At 33.6% G+C, this 20,716-nt stretch overlaps 2 protein-coding genes across 2 annotated transcripts in view; both read left to right on the top strand.

Moving 5' to 3' along the window:
- The window catches only part of LOC129737866 (hemicentin-2-like), an 811,499-nt gene that overhangs the window by 676,077 nt on the left and 114,706 nt on the right, over positions 1–20,716 (top strand). The window lies entirely within an intron of this gene.
- LOC129739447 (general odorant-binding protein 83a-like) lies at positions 9,180–19,140 on the top strand. The gene is made up of 2 exons (XM_055730901.1): positions 9,180–9,759; positions 18,914–19,140. Exons 1-2 carry the CDS (start codon positions 9,322–9,324, stop codon positions 18,929–18,931), a joined length of 456 nt encoding a protein of 151 aa, XP_055586876.1. The 5' UTR covers positions 9,180–9,321; the 3' UTR covers positions 18,932–19,140.

The raw sequence follows: 20,716 nt of genomic DNA on the forward strand, positions 1-20,716 counted from the left end.
TCGCGTTCCATCGTCGATAACTTTTGACTGACTACTTCAATCTTGATGAAATTTTCATCACTAAGTAAACAATTCATCCGGATCAAAACTCTGTCAATAGATTCGCGATTTGACAACAAGGGGCGCTGCAGTAAATGAAAAGATTCGACCAGATTCTATGTGAACAGACTTTATAAATATTGTTTAGCCAACCTCCAACCCTCAATCTTGCTAAAAAAAAGTACATGAGAAAATAGAACTTCAATGTGATCTCAAACTATCTAATTGTAGAGGAAGTTACTAATTCTTGGTTCTACCACATTGATCAACTACAAAAAAATCATCCCTGAGCGGAATTTAATGGAGGATGAAAGCGTTTATCCCACGCCATATTTAACTCAAATTTTATTTTGCTTTTGTACACTCCCGTTGATACTTCTTAATAGTTACTTGGTGAAGAGCTTCATTCCCCCTTGTTCCTCTTAGTCAAACTCTTCATAATCGTTGTATGAAAACTTCATTCTTCCTTATCTATACCCAAAAATTTCAATTTATTTTAATTGATCTCAGCATAAACTACTACTTTTCAGACTTTGTGATCTGCTAGCTTTAACCTATGTTTTTGATAATTCACAATCTTTAAATAAGGCTATGATCATTTAGTATCCGGACACTTTATTTCGGTGATAGCTACGTTACTAGAGCTTGGATATGCAAAACTTTAGTAGCGTTGTGTTGGTTATGAGAAGGACTATTTTGCCTATTTTTGATTGATTTTTAAGTTAACGTGTGTTTGAGATATTTACGATGCAAAAAGACATGGTAAAAATAATTTTGCACAATCACCTCGGAAATTCTTCATTGTCTACTTGAAAACTCATGAACTGTTGATTTTTTCTAAATTTTTTTGGCTCAAATGGTTAAGAAGTATAAGGAGCCACTTTAGGATGATCACGAAGTTCAAACCAAGCATCGGAGTGGGACCCTTGATCTCAAATATGGGTAAAAAGACTATGGTTATTGAAAATAACTAAAAGTAGAACGCTTAACGAGTAAATAACTAATAATGAGCAGTTTCATAGATCGCAATCTGTGCAACCGGTTTTTACGCAATGTGACAGATGTGTTCTGATGGACAAAGAAATTTATGATATAACCGAATTTAAGAGGTCAAATTCTTCGAGATGCCTATTCATGAAAAGGTTTCAACCAGATTCCAATTGATTTTTCCAGATGAGTTTGTGTAAAATATCATGATTTTGCAAAGTATTTGCTTCTGTGGTAAAAAAAAATAAATCTATACATGACTGAAAAAAGTGTGCAAAGATAAAAAAGAGATGTTATGAAAAAGTTAGAGTATATTTCTTGAAATCATTGAAAATTTTTTTTATATATTTTTACATTAAATGTCATGTAAACATCTTTATTTCCTCCATAGAAAGTTTTTCGATCAAATGAATAGTTTTTAAAATATGCACGTTTGTAACTGCCCGGATACTAAATGATCATAGCCTTAATTATCAAAACATAAGATTCAATGCGGGTTTACGATATCACAAAACTCGTCAATCTCATCCTTTAAAGTGCAGTACAAGTTTAACTAGTTTTGGCCAACGTCGACTTTCCATCATTGTTCCAACGAAATTCAATAGCCTTTCTGAAGAAATTTAAAACGGTACCGTTAACTGGGGGAACTTCGATCACCGGGGTAACTTTGATCAACATGAAATTTTTGCAGATAATCATCATTAACTAAGTCTGAATTTAAAATATCTGTTCGCTACGCTTGGAAGCCTATAAATTGAGTTTCAAATAGGACCAATTTGGTTTGTAGTTGAGATTTTTTATATTACTTTAAATGTATGTAGTTTTGAAGTTTTTAAATATCTGTTTTTTTCGAAGACTCACAAACAATCACCTCTCCTGAAAAAATGATAGCATTTAGAAGCAAATGAGTTGATTTGTATGAAAGTTTAACTTATGTCCTTTGTAAAGGTATAGTTTTAGAGTTATTTTTATGGTGATTTTTGGATATTTAAAAAATCGGGCATTTTCTATGAGAAAGCATGTATAGAACAAATAGTGAAAAACAGAGCTGCAAATTATCAGTGTCAGACAGCCAATGTCAGCCGACTTTGATACTGCTTTACATGTCTATGTCATGAGATACTGATTTTTGGTCAGCGACATATGCTTGCAATGTCATGACCAAGTTGAATGAACGACATCGTGCTTACTATGCTTTTTCCTTTTTACAGCCAACAACTACATTTTTTCAACTGTTTCTCAACTTATAACGTAAAATCGCTCCCAACACAGCCAGAAAATGAAATAGGAAGACGACCGTATGTGTGATGCGAGTGGAGCGCAAAAATGTCATTCAATATTGACATTGCTAAATGACTGACATTGTAGCTTGGTCATTCAACTTGTAGACGACATTGATATTCTTTCGATGACATTGACTACTAGACGTTGGTCGGGTCGAACGAAATTGAATGAAATTTATCAGCCTTGATGAAAAACTCTGTCAAATGGTTGAGTTTAAAAAAAAAACAACAACATAGGAACAGTGAGAAGACCTAGGGAATGGCATGATGGTAAAATTTCATTTGTTTTTGAAGCAAACAAGAATTGAGAAATGTTTATAACTTTGCCCCTAAATGTATGCAGCAAAAATGTCCATCTTTTGGGTATATTTGTTTTTGAAAGAAAACGTAAAAAAATTCAATTCAGTCCAACAAAAAATTGGTTATTGTTGTTTTAAGCCTTCAGTGCTAATTGTCATCAAAACAATAATTTTGAATATGTTGATATACGTTGAAACCATAGTAACAAACATTTAGTTATTGCCACTAATTTCGTTTGAATATTATGCTACCCATGATTCAATAATCATTGATTATGTCTTATACTCCTTGCCTCAGAAAGAGCAAGTTCACTGGTGTTGGGAAAAAGTGGTGGAAATTTTGACATTTTGAAAATTTTACCATGCAAAAATGTTTTCAAGATCTTTGGGCGTTGTATTTTTTTACAGCTCTGTTACTATTTCAGCCGTACGTGATATTTTTGCATCACAGTATGCGAAACTACAACACGTATTCTTAAAAAACTTGAAGGCCACAAATCTTGAAAATGTTTTTGCATGGTAAAATTTTCAAAAAGAGCTGAAAGTGACAAAATTTCTACCACTTTTTCCCAACACCAGTGAACTTGCTCTGAGTATTTAAAAATTTTTAGTGTTACAAAAAAGCAACCCCTTCCAAAATATTTGAATATGAATCAAAAAAGTTATCAATGTTTTCCCAGTTAACAGCAACAGTAGAAATACGTTTAAATTAAACTTATGCATTACTTCAAAAATAACCTTCTATTAATTTTAGTCTTTTTCTAAACTTTCTTAGCAATAAATTTAATTCAAATTCTGTGTAGTTTTAATTTAATCCATAGCATTCTTAAAATTTTAAATTTTAGCCTTTTCATCAGATCAACAATGGATCTCTTGAAATGAACATTCTTCCACTAAGATTGTTATATATTGAATATTTTTTTAATCCCTCATTACATTCTCTCGTATTCAATAATCATTTTTAAATATTTCAGCATTCTTAAAATTTGCTCGCATTTTCATTATTTGTGTCCTTGATCTTTCGAATTGCTCAATTTTTAACAAAGTGGAAACGTCCTGAATGAAGGACCAAGTATCCTTGAATTAAGGATCAATTCTAGTTTAGGTAAAAATAAATCTCTTTTTTTCGCTCCACGAAAATGTGTCCAGTTCATGTACGCGATCAATTATCGTTTTTATTTTTGGAGCATAGAAATTTTAAATCAAAGACGGCGAGTTTCCAAATTTTTCATAAAAGATGTCATGGAAATAAGAAAACGCGATAAAGTTTCCCCGTTCTCCCCTACTGTTGAAAAATCATCATTTTTCAACCGGTTAAGATTAATAACCACATGCAATCTTTGATTTAATCTTATATTTAAGATCCATGGGAAATAATTATTTTTTTATATTTACCGTCGAGTCAAAAACCTTCGATTAAACCAAATATTCTCTAAAAAATACGTTTTTTTTCCTGAGTTTTTTATATTTTTTTCGGATTCAGCGCCCAATTTTACATTAAATTTTTTCTCCAAAATACGACTTCTTCGTTTAAATTAAACGTTGTATGGTAAATATTCGGTTGTAGCTGTAAAATTTTCGTGTAAATGCACTTAAAATCAATTGCAGATTTGAAATTTCTTAACTGTTTCATTTTTCCTTTGAGAAGTTTTCAGCCTATACAATGTTTTTAATAGAAATCAATAAAATTCGTCAAAAGTGTGATTTGTTGAATTTTTCGTTTGTCATAAGCGCAAGTGTTTCACTTACCCCTGATATTGAAAAATAAAGCTGCAACAATACTCCCGTCAAAGATTTCCCACTGCTTCACCGCACAAACATCACAGCGTCACTCAAACAAAAACTGAAACAACAATAAAGGAGCGAAAGAAAGTCGTTTGAAATCGTCATCAACCTCACGCCGTTTTTTTTTTGCTTTTTCGTACACTGAGTCTCTTTCCAAAAACAGTATTTACATTGCGTAACATAAATTGATCTGAAAAGTTAAATTGCATTTAGATCAGTTATGATAAAATGAACAAGCTTTTTGATAAGCAAACGAAAACGCCCGCGACACGAATTTTCCGTTTTCACACTCAACAGAGCGACAGTAAAATGAGAGGCTAAGGAGAGATTCGAACAGTGTGGCGGGAATAAAATTTTCGAACCTGGGGACGCAAAAAAAAAAACGAAAACTTTTGCCTACAGTTCCCACGTTTCGCAAAATAGAAAAGTTATTTACCAAAGTTTCCCAAACATAAATAGGTTTGCCTTCGCTTGGCTGTGCTCCTCGGGGGTGTCGCTTTCATTTCTTTCGTATACCATTTCCGCTTTCGAAAATTTGAATTTTATTTTAGCTGCCCGTTTGTGTACCATCTGAGCTCGGGGAGGAGAGCATGGGGTGCAAATTTTAAAATTATGATTGTTCGGAGTCTGCATCGTACCCCTCCCGATCAGTTGAGGGGTCTGCAAAAGATTGCATTAATACGAGCTTTGGATTTTAGGAGGGAACCTTTAAGTGCGCTGACAGGAACACGCTTGTTTCTGTCTTTGAAAAAATTAAAGGAATTCATTTTTTGAATGGTAAATTAAGTTTGTTTTGCATGGAAACTTGAAACTCAAAACATGAAAACGAATGAACATAGGAATAAGGGAGAATTAAGATACTTGATACCCTAGATATATCTCGGGAGAATGTGTGTGTTTTTCAATGTTTTCTTAGGAAATCACCCGCGTGGGCGGGTGTAGTTGTTTGCAACATTTGGCACCGTGTCTTTTTTTAAAACAATTTTCAGAAAAGAAAACTTGCCATCTCTGCTAATTTGGCACATTATAGAGTATCTTCTCTATTCTACACACTATTCAGAAAAAATCTCTCGGGGGATCTAGAACAACCCTTTTTATCAAATTTTACTTTGTGAATTAAGATGTGTTAAGAATACTTCAAAAAATTAATGATCACTGATTTTTTTTATAAAATGATTTTAAATCAAACACTTTGGCAATCATTTTAAATTTCGAAGAAAATTTGAAAATGAACTATAAAATTATCCAGAATTAGCCATTAAATTTACTGAAAACACTGTAGCAAACGAACAAGAGCAAGGTAATAAAGGTGTTTTCTCTATGATCATTTCTTTCAAAGACAGAATGTAGTTTTGAGTGCAGTGAAGAAAGTTACAATTCAGTAATTGAACAAAATATAGTTCCTCCCTCATGATTTTTTTGGGTGTGGTTTAAGGAGTGAATATAAAAAAAATACTATTTTGATAATCATTGAATGTGTGCATTGTTGCTTTTTTTCCATTCAACATCTAATTTGCAGATGAAAGGGGTGTTAAGTACATTATTTGTTTTATACAATTTACCGTAGGTTGTCAGTGACAACTTGTCACAATTTGTTTGCTAAACTTCAAAAGTTTGGAAACGAAATTATATTTAATTATTAATAAATTATTCACCACCACTTAGAGCCTCATCACATTTCTGTAACCTATTGAAAATTGAGTTCGAAAATCTATTCTATGGTTTTTTCGGGGAGCAACAATATATTGTCGAATGATAAAATTGTAACTTTCTTCATTCAACTCAAAACTTCATTCTGTCTAGAATAAAAATGATCATGGAGAATAAAGCTTTATTACCTTACTTTTGTTTATTTGCTACAGTGTTGCCAGTTATTTTTAAGACTACTTCTAGATAATATTTAAAGTTAATTTTTCTTCAAAATTTAACATGTTTGCCAGAGTTTTTGGTTGAAATTAATTTTTATCCAGATTTTTGAAATTATTATTATTTTTTTTTTTTGAAAGAATCTTACACATCTAAGCTCAAAACTGTAACATTTGGAGTTCCGAGATAAAATATTATCGAAAACATTAAAATTTCGCTCGGGCTTTTTTGTTCGCTCATTTTCAAAATGAAAGTTGTTTTAGACCCCCAGATCGTTTCTTTTCCTGAATAGTACGTTGAATAGGAGAAAGTCTCCTCCACCATGAAGCTAATTTTCAGAGATGCCAGCCAGTGATACCGATTTTTGACGAAATTTCCGACCAACATTCGGTATTTAGCGGATACCGATTTTTGGTCAAACATACCGATTTCATACCGATTTTTGAAACATTCGTTCAGACACAAAATTAATTTCCAAAATATAACAAAAACTTCAGTTTTTTCGTTTATTTTTTAAATTTTGAATTATCCTAGTTTCGTATTAGCCAGCTGGTCTCAACAAAGTGAATAGTGCCTTATTCTTCAATGTCAGTTATCTTGAGATCGAATCTTGATCATTAAAACACCTGGTAGATTATTGACTGTAGCAGATTTTGACGTTAATAGACTAAATTTTGAAGTAGTAGTATATTTAAAATTGAGAATATATTTGTACACGCTAGAGATAAAAAGTATTCAGTTCAAAGAACTATGTAGCATAAAAATAATAAATAATAACAGTGCCTAGAATGAAAACACAATATAACCTTATTGGAGTGTCTCTTCAACAGAAAATATGAAGTTTTAAATTGCGTTACTACACCAATGTCAAATCTCTAATCAGACTTTGATTAAGCCTAACTTATAATTGATGCGAAGATTAATAACAGTTGCCAAAGTTGCTTATGAGAAAAGAAATTAAAAAAAATGGTTGAATCCTTATTACAACTTCAAATGTAATTCCTATGAACAGATTTTCAACCAAACTTAATTTTCCAACTTTTTTTTTTCTTTATTATAGAGACTTTCAGCCTCGGGCTGGTTCGCCTCTTTGGGGAGGTTAACGAAGTAGAACCAATCTTGCTTTGAACATATTGAATGACCTAAACATCTGAAATTTTCAATTAAATGCCATTATCGACAATTATCGACGAAACTTAAAAAAAAAAATTGATTTTTTTCAATATTCTTAAGTAAACTTGTTTTGAAAAACTTCGAAAAGAAACGGTATTAATACCGATTTAAAAAAAAAAATGAACACACACATATAGGATCTCAGTGAAACTTCATGTTTCTTATAAGAGATCTAATTCACTTAATTCTAAGGCGTACACCTTTCAAGGATATGATGGCTAGCATCTCTCAAATGCTAAAAGCACCAGACCTCAGAAGAAGTATTATGTGTGCCGTGATCGAGATTCGATCTCATGACCTCTGGCTTAGAAGATTTGAACTCAATCCTCTAGGCCACGGTAGGTGGCTAAATATTCATATTTTCGTAGGTGTTGGAAAGAGTTAGAGAAACATGAGGTATCAAAGAACGAAAGAACATAAACCGTGGATATCATGAATTTTTCTAAACAGATACAACATCTCACCAGCAGGACTTGAACCTGCAATCTCCGTTTCAGTACAACGGCGCGTTAGCCAATTTCACCACGGTAAACATGATGAAATCAGCCACCACGAGCAATCGAGCTCTGCCGATCAACTGCTGGACCTTCAAAGACCTCTAAAACAAAGACACCGGGTTGGTCTCTTCACTTTATAAGTAATGATTGTAGTTAAATATTGTTAAAAATCATATTTGAGTCACGTTTCAAGCTTCCAAAACTGTAAATTTTGTAAAAATCTGTTGAGAAACAAGAGAGTTTTAATGGGAAAAATGTTAGGGGTCATTTAACCCATGGCGGTACAAATAGGTATATACAAAGTGTCGGTATGTTTAGTGCTAATATTCTAACAGTGCAACTTCCCTATATTGTTCATACCTAGTATGATATCAATCTGGTTATGGCACAGGAGAAGGAAATCGGCTACCGAGTCGCTGAACTCTCCTAACAGTCAACCATTTAAACATTAACTAGAAAAGTTAAAGTCAAGCTTGCCCTGAGCCAGATACCACGCGAACACGAAAAGTGAGATTTTTATCAAAAAAAAAACAAATCAATGGACAAAAGACTTACAGTCAAGTTTCCAGCCATTTAATGTGTCCCTGGCAGAAAAAAAAGATCACAATAAAGAGAAACTCAATCGTGTAATTGCATTTCGACACCTACCGTACGTAATATGGTGGGGCAAAATTCTGTCTCTCCATTTGATTGGGGTTGTGAGGGCAAATTTGTTTGTGCGTAACGTGATAGGTACGAAAAATCAAAGGAAAGAAACAAACTGTCATTTTCATACCTACACACATCGCCCTTCACGCACGAAATCGGAAAATAATGTCACGTGGCGCAGCGAAAAAAAAGCACTGCTGCCGCTTTCATACCGTGTGGTGTCACCGGCAGGGATGGCAATTTACGCATGAAAGGTACCAATTATCTTGTTTTAACGGTCGCTGCCTGGCCGAGCTGCTGGAATGAATGGTGAGCTTGCAAGATTCCAACCGATGATGATGCCTGGCATACATCGGGAAACATAATTAGTGTGATGAGCTACGACGGCGTATTGTTGAAATTGTGATAATCAATTTTCTTTCTGACGACATCGATTGGAAGCAGAGATGGAATAGAGGGAAGCTTGATGTGGGGTGCTTCCCTTGCTAACAATCTTGAAATAATGCAGAAATCCGACCCTGTATCGGATTGTGAAAAACACATACAGCCAACCGCATAAAATAGATGATCCAAATCAGGCTGCTGTTCAGTTTAAGGCGACGCCAAAAAGGGCAAACTAATTAGAAAGACTGGCCAGTTGTCCACCACGAGCGGACGGAAGCGATCTCTGTTGAAAGGCCTCTCTTTGCGGAAAACATCACCGTCGTCTGTCTGTTGGTTGCCGTCCGTGCCTTCGAACTTGCAATGTCCGCCCCAGCTCTGCTGATGACGATGCTGGCCACTTGGCCTATGCTGTCAGCACTCATCGAATCTGTTCCACTGCCGGGATCTCCCGGTGTTATGCCTGCAGCGTTAATCGAAATGACGAGCGTCGAACGTCGGATCTGTATCCAGGAGACTGGGACCAGCGAAGAATCCATCGAACGCTTCAACGCCCAGCCGGATGTTTTCGCCGACGACGATGAAAAGCTCAAGTGCTACATGGACTGTATGTTCCGTCGTTTGAACGTTACAAAACCGGACGGGGAGCTCGATATGATTGAGCTGTACCATTTAATTCCGAAGGCGCTCAAAACTCCGGTCCTTAAAATGTACAACCGATGCCGGGATGTTGTCGATGGATCGACGCCGTGTGAGAGGGCCTATTCCCATCACAAATGCTGGAAACAGGCCGAGCCGGGTGTAAGTAGCTTACTTGTATGCTCGTGTAAGCATTTCACTCTTGGGTTTCCAGTTCTCGGAAATCTTAAGCCATTGGATGTATACCTGCTCATAGTAGGCTACTATTATTAAATATGGATTCTCAGAGTTCTCTTCACTGCTAATGTCGAAACAAAAGGTTAAATGACAGGAAGTTTTCGCTGGAAGATTTCACAGGGGAGCAGCATTTTTGGTGACTCTGTTTTTAAACCTGATTTTGTAAGATTTTGGCGTCCTGAATTCAAAGCATTAGTCAGATTTTGTTTATCACTTCTAGATTTCGTGATATTGCTTGTGCAAATTATAAAATTGGCTGGTTTTGGGTTAAATAAATTATTGGTTACTGATAAACTATTTAACTAATATGACAACTTAATGTTGATCTTGAATCAATTTATTATCCTTCATTCAATCAAGGATTTACAGTGAGCGAAATAAGAATAGTACCACTATGTGTTTTGCTTGTTAAAATATGAATGATTGAAAATCACGAAAATTTTCTTCTACAGTTTGTTTTGAATAGCCTAACGGATAATCCAAGAATAAGTTTACTTTTTTTGAACGTAGCAATTGGCGTTGAGGACCAAACATGTGAAAAAGGGTGCGAAATAAGCATAGTACCACTTGAGTTTTTCAACAAAAACAAGATTATTTTTAAAAATTTACTGTGTAAAAGTGAATAAAAATGCTTCTACGAATGATTTGAATAGATAACTGCATTTTAAGGAGTATTTTATAATTCCATATGTTTTCAAAGCGGGTTTTAAAAGATGCTCCTCAAGCGTTAAGAAATTTGATATTTGAGCTGTAATTCTATACCAAACTTCTTACTTTCTTCATTAAAATGACGTGAGAAGATAAAACAAAAATTCGGGTTTTTTTATCAGAAAAAACATGTTGGAATTAAAAACTTAGATTATTTCAGTAAACCACACTTATTCCAGTTTCAAGTCGTAGATGGCAGCACTATCTTGCAGTTAAAACCATATTAAGTCTCAATTTTGATTTTCCAAGTTTATTTAGGCCCATATTCATAATTTTGAGGTATTTTCCAATCACAGTTCTCTGGAAGTTCACGCTGCAGAAAGCTTTTTCGGATTTGCAAAAGAATCACCTGCACAAGAATGTACAACCGCCAAAATTCCTGCTCATCTCAACTTCCGATTCAATTGCAAATCATACGAATAATACTGCTAGCCGTCTGGTTCATCAAGCTCCATCGCAAAGTACATCTTTATTCTGATTATCTGTCCAAAAAGTTCACTTTTAGTGACCTTGAAGCAATTCTATTTTTTTTTCTATTTAATGATCTTAGAATTACCAAGGCGTTCACACGGTACCATGTACTTATTTCTTGACCAAAATCATCCAGCCAGCACACTCTAATTAATCCCGGATATTCGAAAATAGACATAAATTTGGTAAAATTGCAAGATAGTGCTGCCATCTATGACTTAAAACTAGAGAAATGGTGTTTGACTATTAAAAAACATTAGTATTTTTTCCAATCTGTTTTTTGGATAAAAATTCTGCCTCAAATCTATGTTTCATCATTTTGCATCATGCTTATGAATGTTAATGAAGAAATCAAGCAGTTTGATAAAGTTTTATAGCTCAAACATCAAATTCCTTAACGCTAGAGGAGTATCTCTTAAAACCCCCTTTGAATACCTTTGAAAAGCTTTGGAATTCTGGAAAACTCCTTTAAATGCAGTTATTTATCAAATAATTTATAGAAGCATTATTATTCACTGTTACACAGTAAATTTTTAAAAATAATCTTGTTTTTGTTAAAAAAAACTCAAGTGGTACTATGCTTATTTCGCACCCCTTTTTTCATATGTTTGGTCCTCAACGCCAATTGCTACTTATGCTTGATTTATCCGTTAAGCAATTCATAACAAACTGTAGAAGAAAATTTTCGTGATATTCAATCATTCATATTTTAACATGCAAAACACATAGTAGTACTATTCTTATTTCGCTCACTGTAGAACTTGCCTTGCCTGGATATATAATTTTTTGATAATTCCAATAGATAAGATAAAAACTTTCTCTGACGTCATTCAAGAAAGGCATTGAATATTTGATATGGAAGATTTTTAGTCAATCAACATCCTCGTTGAAGACTGCAAAACGATTTGACTTATAATTTTAAGTATATCACAGATTCAATTTGGTTCATTTTTTTTAAATTTCTGTAAAATTGGCGTTTTTTGCAGATTTGAAAAAAAATAACAAAAAGAAATCTTTTATAACTGTTTTTTTTAAATCAAAATCAATTGCTGTCTTCGGAATAGTTGATAATTGATTAAAAACCTTCATTTTGAATATAGTGATAAAGCTCTATAGCATGGGTGGTTAAACCACGCCCCGCAGGCATCATTTGGCCCGCGGCTGTCTTTTTGTGGTCCGCGAAGCAATTTTTAAAATTACCATGTTCTCAGAAAAAAATTTTTTTTTTTTTGTTTCGATTATAGTCGTTTTACTATATTTGTGGCATTCGCGACTTTATCAACGTTGCAGTTGGCGGATCGTTATTGAAAAACTTATCCGGTACAACTGTGTTCGATTTTTACTCTTGGGCTCGAACTCGCGGACATTGGCTCAGGAGACAACAGACTCGTCAACTGAGCTATATCACAAGTCCATTCAAAATTGAATGTTTTTCTTGTTTTATATCATTTGAAAAAAAAAAAACATAAATCTTCATCAACTTCATTCGAAATGAAAGTCGAAGGAATCTCCTGGATTTGATATGATGTAATTTTGCAAAAAGGTTAAGATCAATAACAATTTTAATCGAAAAACTTAAATTTTCAAAATTGTGCAATATTTGACACAGCAACAGCATTTCTGCTGCCTATGTTTTAACAACTGATTTTAAAAAATTGTGGCATTTTGAATCAGATCAAATTTTATCTATCACTTCTAAATTTAGTGATATGACGTGTGAAAATTTTAAAATTTATGAGTTTTAAGTTAAATCGATCTTGAAAACTTAAACCAGGTTATAAATCTGTTTATTGTTTATCTGTTTATTGTATTGTTTTTTTCAATTACGGATTCAGATTTTGCTTAGTATTTTTGCAGAATTGGGAAAAATAGACCAAAAGAAAACTACTTTAACTTTTTTTTTCTCGGATGACAAAATTATATGCAAACTTTTGAAAAGTTGTTCATTGAATAAAAATAAACTGTTTTCCAAATCTTTGAAATGTTCTTTAGTTTGCCAAAAAAGTGCACAAGTTTATTTAACTAATTTTTACCTATTTTTAACAGTTATCTCGAGAACAAGAACTGATAGGAAAATAAAACTAGATGCAGTGGAATCATATTTGTGAAGATTAGCTCTTAATATCTTTGCACCTCGAAAAAAAAATGAAATTTTGGTGGTTTGTGTTATCTGTACTTTCCATTTTTCCGATTGTTTTTAGTTTTTCAATATCATTGCACAGTGGCCTAGGAATGAAATTAAGTGGGAAACAGTTATAAGCGTCTTCCCCTTAAGTTTGATGCATTTGACGACTTCGACAAACTTTTATAGCAACTGAAGGTGGGCATTTTAACTATATATTTTTATGGTGGCTCATAAAATTTCTGAGATACGAATATAATATGTAGGGGAGAGTGGGGTATCGTGGGTCATAGGGAAACGTGGGCCACTTTTATTATCTCTAATGTGTGTTGAGATAAAAATCTCAAACCAACTGTCAACGTCGTAGCTTTGCTTGAGCATATATTTCTATATGTTGTTGACCTAAATACGCGCCATATATTTCTTTTATTTATCAAGCTAAAAAAAGTTAGAAAAATTCTCTTACATAATTAAATAAAACACCCGCTAATTGCATCGATGGGGAACCTAAATTTCATAACAAAAATATGCTCTTACGCTTATGATCTTAGTTTTGTCATGATCTTTCACGTGGAAAAGGAATTTTTGATGAAACATCAATAAGTCATACAAACGCAAATTATTTGCAAATCATAGATTGTGGGGAATCGTGGGCCACACATCTTGAACCACCTATATTTTTATGTTTTTGTACACATTCAGAACTTAAAATACGTTTTTCCTATCTGTAAAGTTGCCTTATGCCAAATGAAGAGTTATACGAAATATTTTGTCCATCCTATATAAGAAATTTTGCAAAAACGTTCGCGAGCCAGGTTTTAGAATCTATTCGATCATACACAGCTCTCTATTTTATTTCACCATCTGAAATTGCTTTAAAATAACGAGATGAAATAACAGTTTTGGGTCATTGGGTCAATGGGTCAACTCATAAACTTTGCATGCTATTTGGCCAATTTAAATTTAGTGGCCCACGATTCCCCATCATTTTACAAAATCCAAAAAAAAATGCTTTTTTTAAAACGGTCAGAATTTGGGGAAAATAACTTATTGAAAAATTTATGGAACAATGAGATAAAGTGGACCATGATTCCCCACTCTCCCATAATATACAAGAGGCTAATATTGTAGAAAATATTGTAGATCATAAAAATCTATTTGTCGAAGATATCAAATATCTATTTCTTGAATTGAAAGTTTTGCGACAACTTTTTTTCATGAAGTTATGGGTAGTCGTCTTAAAATCAGTTTATTTGTGATATCTTTTCATGATTATATTTTATTAAAATAGTGTATTCAGCAACATTTCAAATAATTTTATTGCGCATCTTTTGTTGAAATCAGATTATCAGAATTTTTTTTTAAGTTATGAGGCCATTTGTGATGAAAAACTACTCTTTTAAAGCTTCAATAACTTCAAATGGAGCAAGTCCAATTTTTGTTGTTGATTGCATTAAAAAGATTATGTAACAATCTTTATAATATAAAAAAACTTAAGATATGATTTTTATCAAAGCGTCTGATCGTTGTACGAAATTTCATTTCTGGACCACTGTGCATTGGTTTTAAAAGTGGTCTCCACAATTGTTTGAGCGTTGTAAGCTTACGAACGGACTCTACTTTTAATTTTGGGGAGTTCGGAGGGCTTCAGAAAAACAGATCATATCAAACTTGAAAAATTCTCCGAATCAAAATCACATCATAATTAGAATTAAATTTAAAAAAAATTGTTTTTAAAACCTCAAATATTACTCAAATTTTTACAACATTTGTTTGGTATTCAAAAACTTGATTCTTGGGTACGCAAGTGTTTGAAATTTGATTTGTTTATGCTTAACATCAATATTTTTTTTTATAGAATTTGTTTAATGTTTGTGGATGACTTTCTCGATACACATATCAAATCAAAATTTTATATTATGAAGTATGTATCTGAAATTTAATATTTTTTAATTTATAGATTCTACTCGAATATGTTTAGGAGGTCCGTGCTTATAAGTACTTTTAGTAAATAATTTTTAAAATGCCGAAAGTTTATGAACGGATCAATTTCTAATCAATTCCATTCCATGTATTTTTTTTTAAATTTAAGTTCGAAACACCCAAAAATTATTTCAGGGAGACCGGTAAACTTAAAAAATTTGGAAATGGGTGGCGAATTTAGTTTTTAATATTAAGTACTAACTGACCCGGTGTGCATTGCTACACCTTGCAAAAATAAATGTAATTTGTAAAAATTTATTCAACTTTAGATTTTTGTAAGCATTTTTTTAAATCAAACCTTATCATGGTTTAGAACCAACAACTTTAAAATGGGAGCTGCAGCTGGAGTTCCGAATTGCAATTCAAAGATGGTATATATTATTTACTGAAGCTTGATCTCTAAACTTGTTTTTCAAGATCTGAAATTTTTACTCTGTTTTAAAAGTTTCATAATGACTCAAATAATGTCAATATTTATGGATTTTCCACCTTTTCCCAAAGTGGGAAGTTACGAACTTCCGTAAAAACATTTGTCAATTCTATTTTTGAGTTATGCCAAATAACCGTACCCAAAAAAAACCCTCTTTTAAAATATGGTCCCTTCTTTGAAAAGCTCTTTATCTTAAACTTACATGGGAGCTCCCCCATCTTTTCCAATTTTGTCCCCCACTGCTTGAAGAATAAATTTCTAATTAAAAGAAAAAGATTCGCATAGTGGAATCTATTGCACATTGTACTTTATGGAAATAAAATTTTGAAAACCGATCAATAGCGTGAATCGGAACAGTTTTTTGAATATTTTCCTAAAATTCTGTATTATGAGCACTTCCAGCCCTTGATTAGCTTTAGATGGTGTATTTTTTGGAGTTAAAAAATTAGCTATCGAAATAAAAAAAAAACGATGAAAAAGATTTTTTATAAACATTTTCAAACAGCTTTTTTCATCATCCACGCCCGTCGAAGCAGTTTTAATATCTATCCTTTTTACGCCAATATTATGTTTAAAAAATGTTTCGCCATATGCCAATCTCGTGTACATGAGCCATTATAGCTTAAAATTTTCCCAAACAACACTTATCATGGTATGAAAATTATCGATTTTATACAGTGCAAATTTCTTTTTTTTAATAAATTTATTAAAGCAAAAAATAACAGTTGCATCACTTAATAATTTCTCCGCGATTTTATTTTCTCTTTGAAAGTCAAATATTCAAAAATGTTGGCAAAAACAAATTTCTAAGTTAACATTTCTCCCGTATATTGGGGCAAGTGTAAATTCAAAGCTTATTTTCAGATGCGTCAGAGTAATGGCTTCAAAATGGATTTAATACGTATATCTGTTTGTTTGTTTCATCAAGTTTCATTGATATATCTGCAGTATTCCGGCAGTTTGTTATTCCACTTTCAACGAATGCTTTTCAAAGCAAATGACCATCATTTACAAAGACATTTAAGAATTTTAAATATCCGCTTGAGTTTCAACATTCGGAATACCCCTTCTGGTCTTTCCAACATATTGAATCATTTTGAAGATGAATTTCTTAAATGTTCGACATTTGCTCTTGCCCCACCGAGTAAGTTGACAGGAGGGAATAATGTTTTTAACACTTCAATGGTATACTAAAAATTTCTTATAAAAATTTTGCTTCCAGTTGAATATCAGTTCTAAAGTTTCACTTTTCAAAAAAAAAGCAGCTGATCAAAAGTTTCTTTTATGCAGCCATGTAACACAAAAACATTTTTCATGTTTAGTACGTACTTGAATTGGTATGTAAGCAAAAAGTACGACGTTTTTTTCAGAATTATTTAAAATAAAAAGCTCCCATTTTCATTTCTAAATTCGTTTCAGTTGTGTATTTGGGCCGAAGTAACAATTTTAAGAAGAAAACATAATTTTTTATTTTTTTGTTACAGAGGAAAGTTGAACGTTTGAACATGCTCTAGTGTTCATTGAATGAAAATTGTTTCGGAAAATGAATTGCCTTACTTTTGGTCAATAAAAATTAGTTTATTTCACTGATACCTTTCACTTATGCACACGTCAGTCCTATCTTATCTAACTTAAAGAAAAGGCTCTTGATCAGTTAATGTATTCGGATATTTAGATCTTCTTTAAATTTAAATGGCGCTTGATAAAACTTCAGTTCAGTACATTTTTACATGTTTAACAAAATGTTTCCGATCTACCTCTGAAAACATCTTATTCATATTTCTGTTATCAATATGATTAAAAATAACCTTGTAGACAAAATGGGTTAAAATTTGTATTTAAATTCTTAACTTTCAGTATTTTTTTTTTCAATTGTCAGTAAAGTGCCATACCATTATGTCATTAGCATCAGAACTAAATTTATATTTTTTAGACAACAAATATGGCAGTGATTTTGCAAATCTTTCAATTGCTTTTGATTCGATTGCTAAAATACCAATCCGTGTCACATCTAGGCGTCATTTATTTCCACGTGCTGTGTACAATTAAGCAAGAAAAAACATATCTAGGTTGCATATCGCCCCCACGTGCATAAGAAATATATGTAGGTACTTGGTTGAGAAACAGGCGGCTAATTGTTAAATTTTTCCAGCGATCAATGAACAGTATGCTTTGGCTGCTATTCACTTGCGACGACGTTTGCTGTCAATCAATCTGGATCACATCTAGGCGTCATTCATAACCATGTGCTGTACAAATGAGCAAGGAATCAAGTAAAAAAAATCACATCAAGGCTTCATATCGCCACGTCTTGCATTGAAAATATGCTTGGTTGAGAAATACGCGGCAAAATATTCCCACTGATCAGTATTTATTTATTTATTTAATTATTTACCATGGAGACGAAAAACAAACCGTCCAAAGGAAAAAAAATCTCGGGAAAATGGATGTCATGACTTTAATTTGATTCGAAAAACTACAAATTTTGTATGGGAGCCCTCCCTCCCTTAAGTCGGATGGGGTTTCAACTAACATCTCCGGCTCCAAAAACCCTCAGATGCCAATTTTGACGATGATCGGTTCAGTAGTTTCCGAGTCTATAGGGAACAGACAGACAGACAAACATTAATTTTTATATGTATAGATATGAGATAAAATTTAAATTTTTAATATTAATAGCGTATTCTGTTTTTTTCCTTGAATATTAACGGAAAAATAACTTGCTTGGCACGCGAGCAAATCTCATATCCAAAATTTGGCTCGTTTGTTGAAAAGGTTGGCCACCCATGCTCTATAGATGTGCTAAAAAAGTGCAGAAGTTTGTTCAATGAATTTTTACCCATTTTCAAAAGTTATCTCAAATGCAAGAGCTGACAGAAAAAAAAAAAAACAAAATGAATATTTGAAATCATCGCCCCGAAAATTGTCAAAATTTGCTCTAATATCCTGCACCTCGGGAAATCTAAAAATCGCAGACTTGTGTTTTCAATGCGCTTAAGTTATTTGCATTAGTCAATATCAGAATCCTAAATTGAGAATCCGAGCTAAGCACCCTTGCTCAAAATCCTATTTCAGAATCCGAGTTCAGAATCCGAGTTCAGTATCCGATTTCAGAATTCGAACTTTCAATCGAAATTGATAAAACCTACGTGAAAATTATTTTTTTCCAGTGAAAATAATTAAAATGTTTACATTAGACAGAACTCGTGCCTTTTATTCCGTTATAAACTAACCAACTGGCACTTAATGGTAGAAAATTCCTTCTAGGCATCATTTGTTTAAAAATTTAACTAGAAACACTCAAAGCTACAGCACTTTCAGTCCCTGGTGGTAATTAAACACTTTTGCACTGTTTTATTCCACAGAGTTACTACCTCTTCTAAGCCGATTGCCCCTGAAGACAGAATCAGTAGTGACAGCTATTCTTGAGAGGATTTTCCCTGAAAATTGCGAAGCTGTGATTTTAATACCGCCGATCTGTTGCGCCGCCGCTGTCCTTTGCCAACTTGCTTGCAGGGAAGCTGACATTGGTTATTGTGCTGCTGTTTAACATAGCTGCTGTAGATGTAATAAAACACGTTTTGTGAAAGTCTGAACTCCTTCTTCGTATTTTCGATCACCACTCATTGATATTGATGTTTATTTAAGAAGTCTGTGAACAATATTTATCAACCAAATGAATTCTTACGATATGCTTGGTTGGCATCGGGACGAAATTCGACGAAAAAGTTCGATGCCAATTAGGGTCGTTATCTGTTGCTGTTGGATCCATCGACTGCAAAACTTTTCCCATCGTCCATCTCTCGAATTGGAACAACAACAAGATGGCACCCATCCATATGTCGCTATCTACTGTAAGTATAGATTCCCACAACCGCCATGCATCGTCGTAGTCGTCACATCATGACCATGACTTCGAAGTTCCTCCGGGAGGGCCAGCGGGTATTTGTTTTCCACTCACCGCTCGATTACGGAAGAAAACTTTGCACGTCTCGCTGGGCTGTAATGTGGGGACCGTTTCGCTGTTTGTACGTGTGTATGTGAGTCTGTACGTGTGCGCTGTATTTGTATTCTTGGTTGTTTGGGAAAAATTATGTTGTTACGTCGTTTGTTCTTGACTTTATGTTTGCTTTTGGGATTTTACTTCCTTTATTGCAGTTTGTTGTTGGTTTGGCTGGACAAAGAGCAACAACACCAACAGCAACAAAAAACAGTCCACTTTCATCAGAATTTTTCCCCAACAATAGCCACAGGAGCTAGGGTTGCCAGTTGGTAATCTGTTACCTTTCAAACTTCTTTGAATCATTGACACACACAGCTCTCAGAAGTTTCAAATCCCCAGAGCGCTGTTTGTAGAATCTATACCTGATTGATTTTCCATTAATTTTCCTCTGAAAATCTTAATTCCAGTGCAGATGACTGTAACGTTGAGTAGTAGCAAAGAAAAGAAAAAATTTACTTCCCCGTACACCTGACAGGGCGCACGTAATTTTACAAGCTAGGAAAAAAGCGAGTGCACACATTTAAAAGAATAATATAGAGAACGAAACAATTTCCTCAGAGGAGTTTAATACCCGGTGAAGAGCGCCAGAGCAAACACTAAAACCGTATGGCGGAGCAGAGCCAGCCAAAGGAAAAGTTTGGAGTGCATCATAAAGTGGAATGTGGCTTTTTCCTTTTCGCTTGATTCTGTTCCGGATTTTCTCTTCGCTTTTTCGTTCTCTCGTTTCCAATAGATGCACATCCGAATTACTATCACTGGGTGAGTTTACTTTAATTCCAGCCAGTGTTTCTAAGCTGCAATTAAACTGAAGTGTTTTTGAAAGGTGCTACTAATTGGATCAATGAAATTACAGAGAAACACAGCAGCATCTATGAACTTTAAGGACAGTTTCCTTTGAGAGAAATACTTCCTTGACTGTCTGCTTAGTGCATAGGATACGATTAATATACACTCAGAAATAAATAAAATATATAACAATTATTTTTGAGGCATTTTCACATTTCTTCCTTTTGGAGGACGGCAACACTGTTGTGAATAGGTAAAGCGTTTTTTTGCGGAACTTTCTTCCTAAATTGTATTGGAAAGTGTGAACGATAGCGAAGATATAATGTGTTGAGTGTACGCGAGAGAAATTTTGGATTGGTCTCATGGTTTTGTATTTTAA

This window comes from Uranotaenia lowii, chromosome 1, assembly GCF_029784155.1.
Source record: "Uranotaenia lowii strain MFRU-FL chromosome 1, ASM2978415v1, whole genome shotgun sequence".
In the NCBI taxonomy this organism is placed as follows: Eukaryota; Metazoa; Arthropoda; class Insecta; order Diptera; family Culicidae; genus Uranotaenia; species Uranotaenia lowii.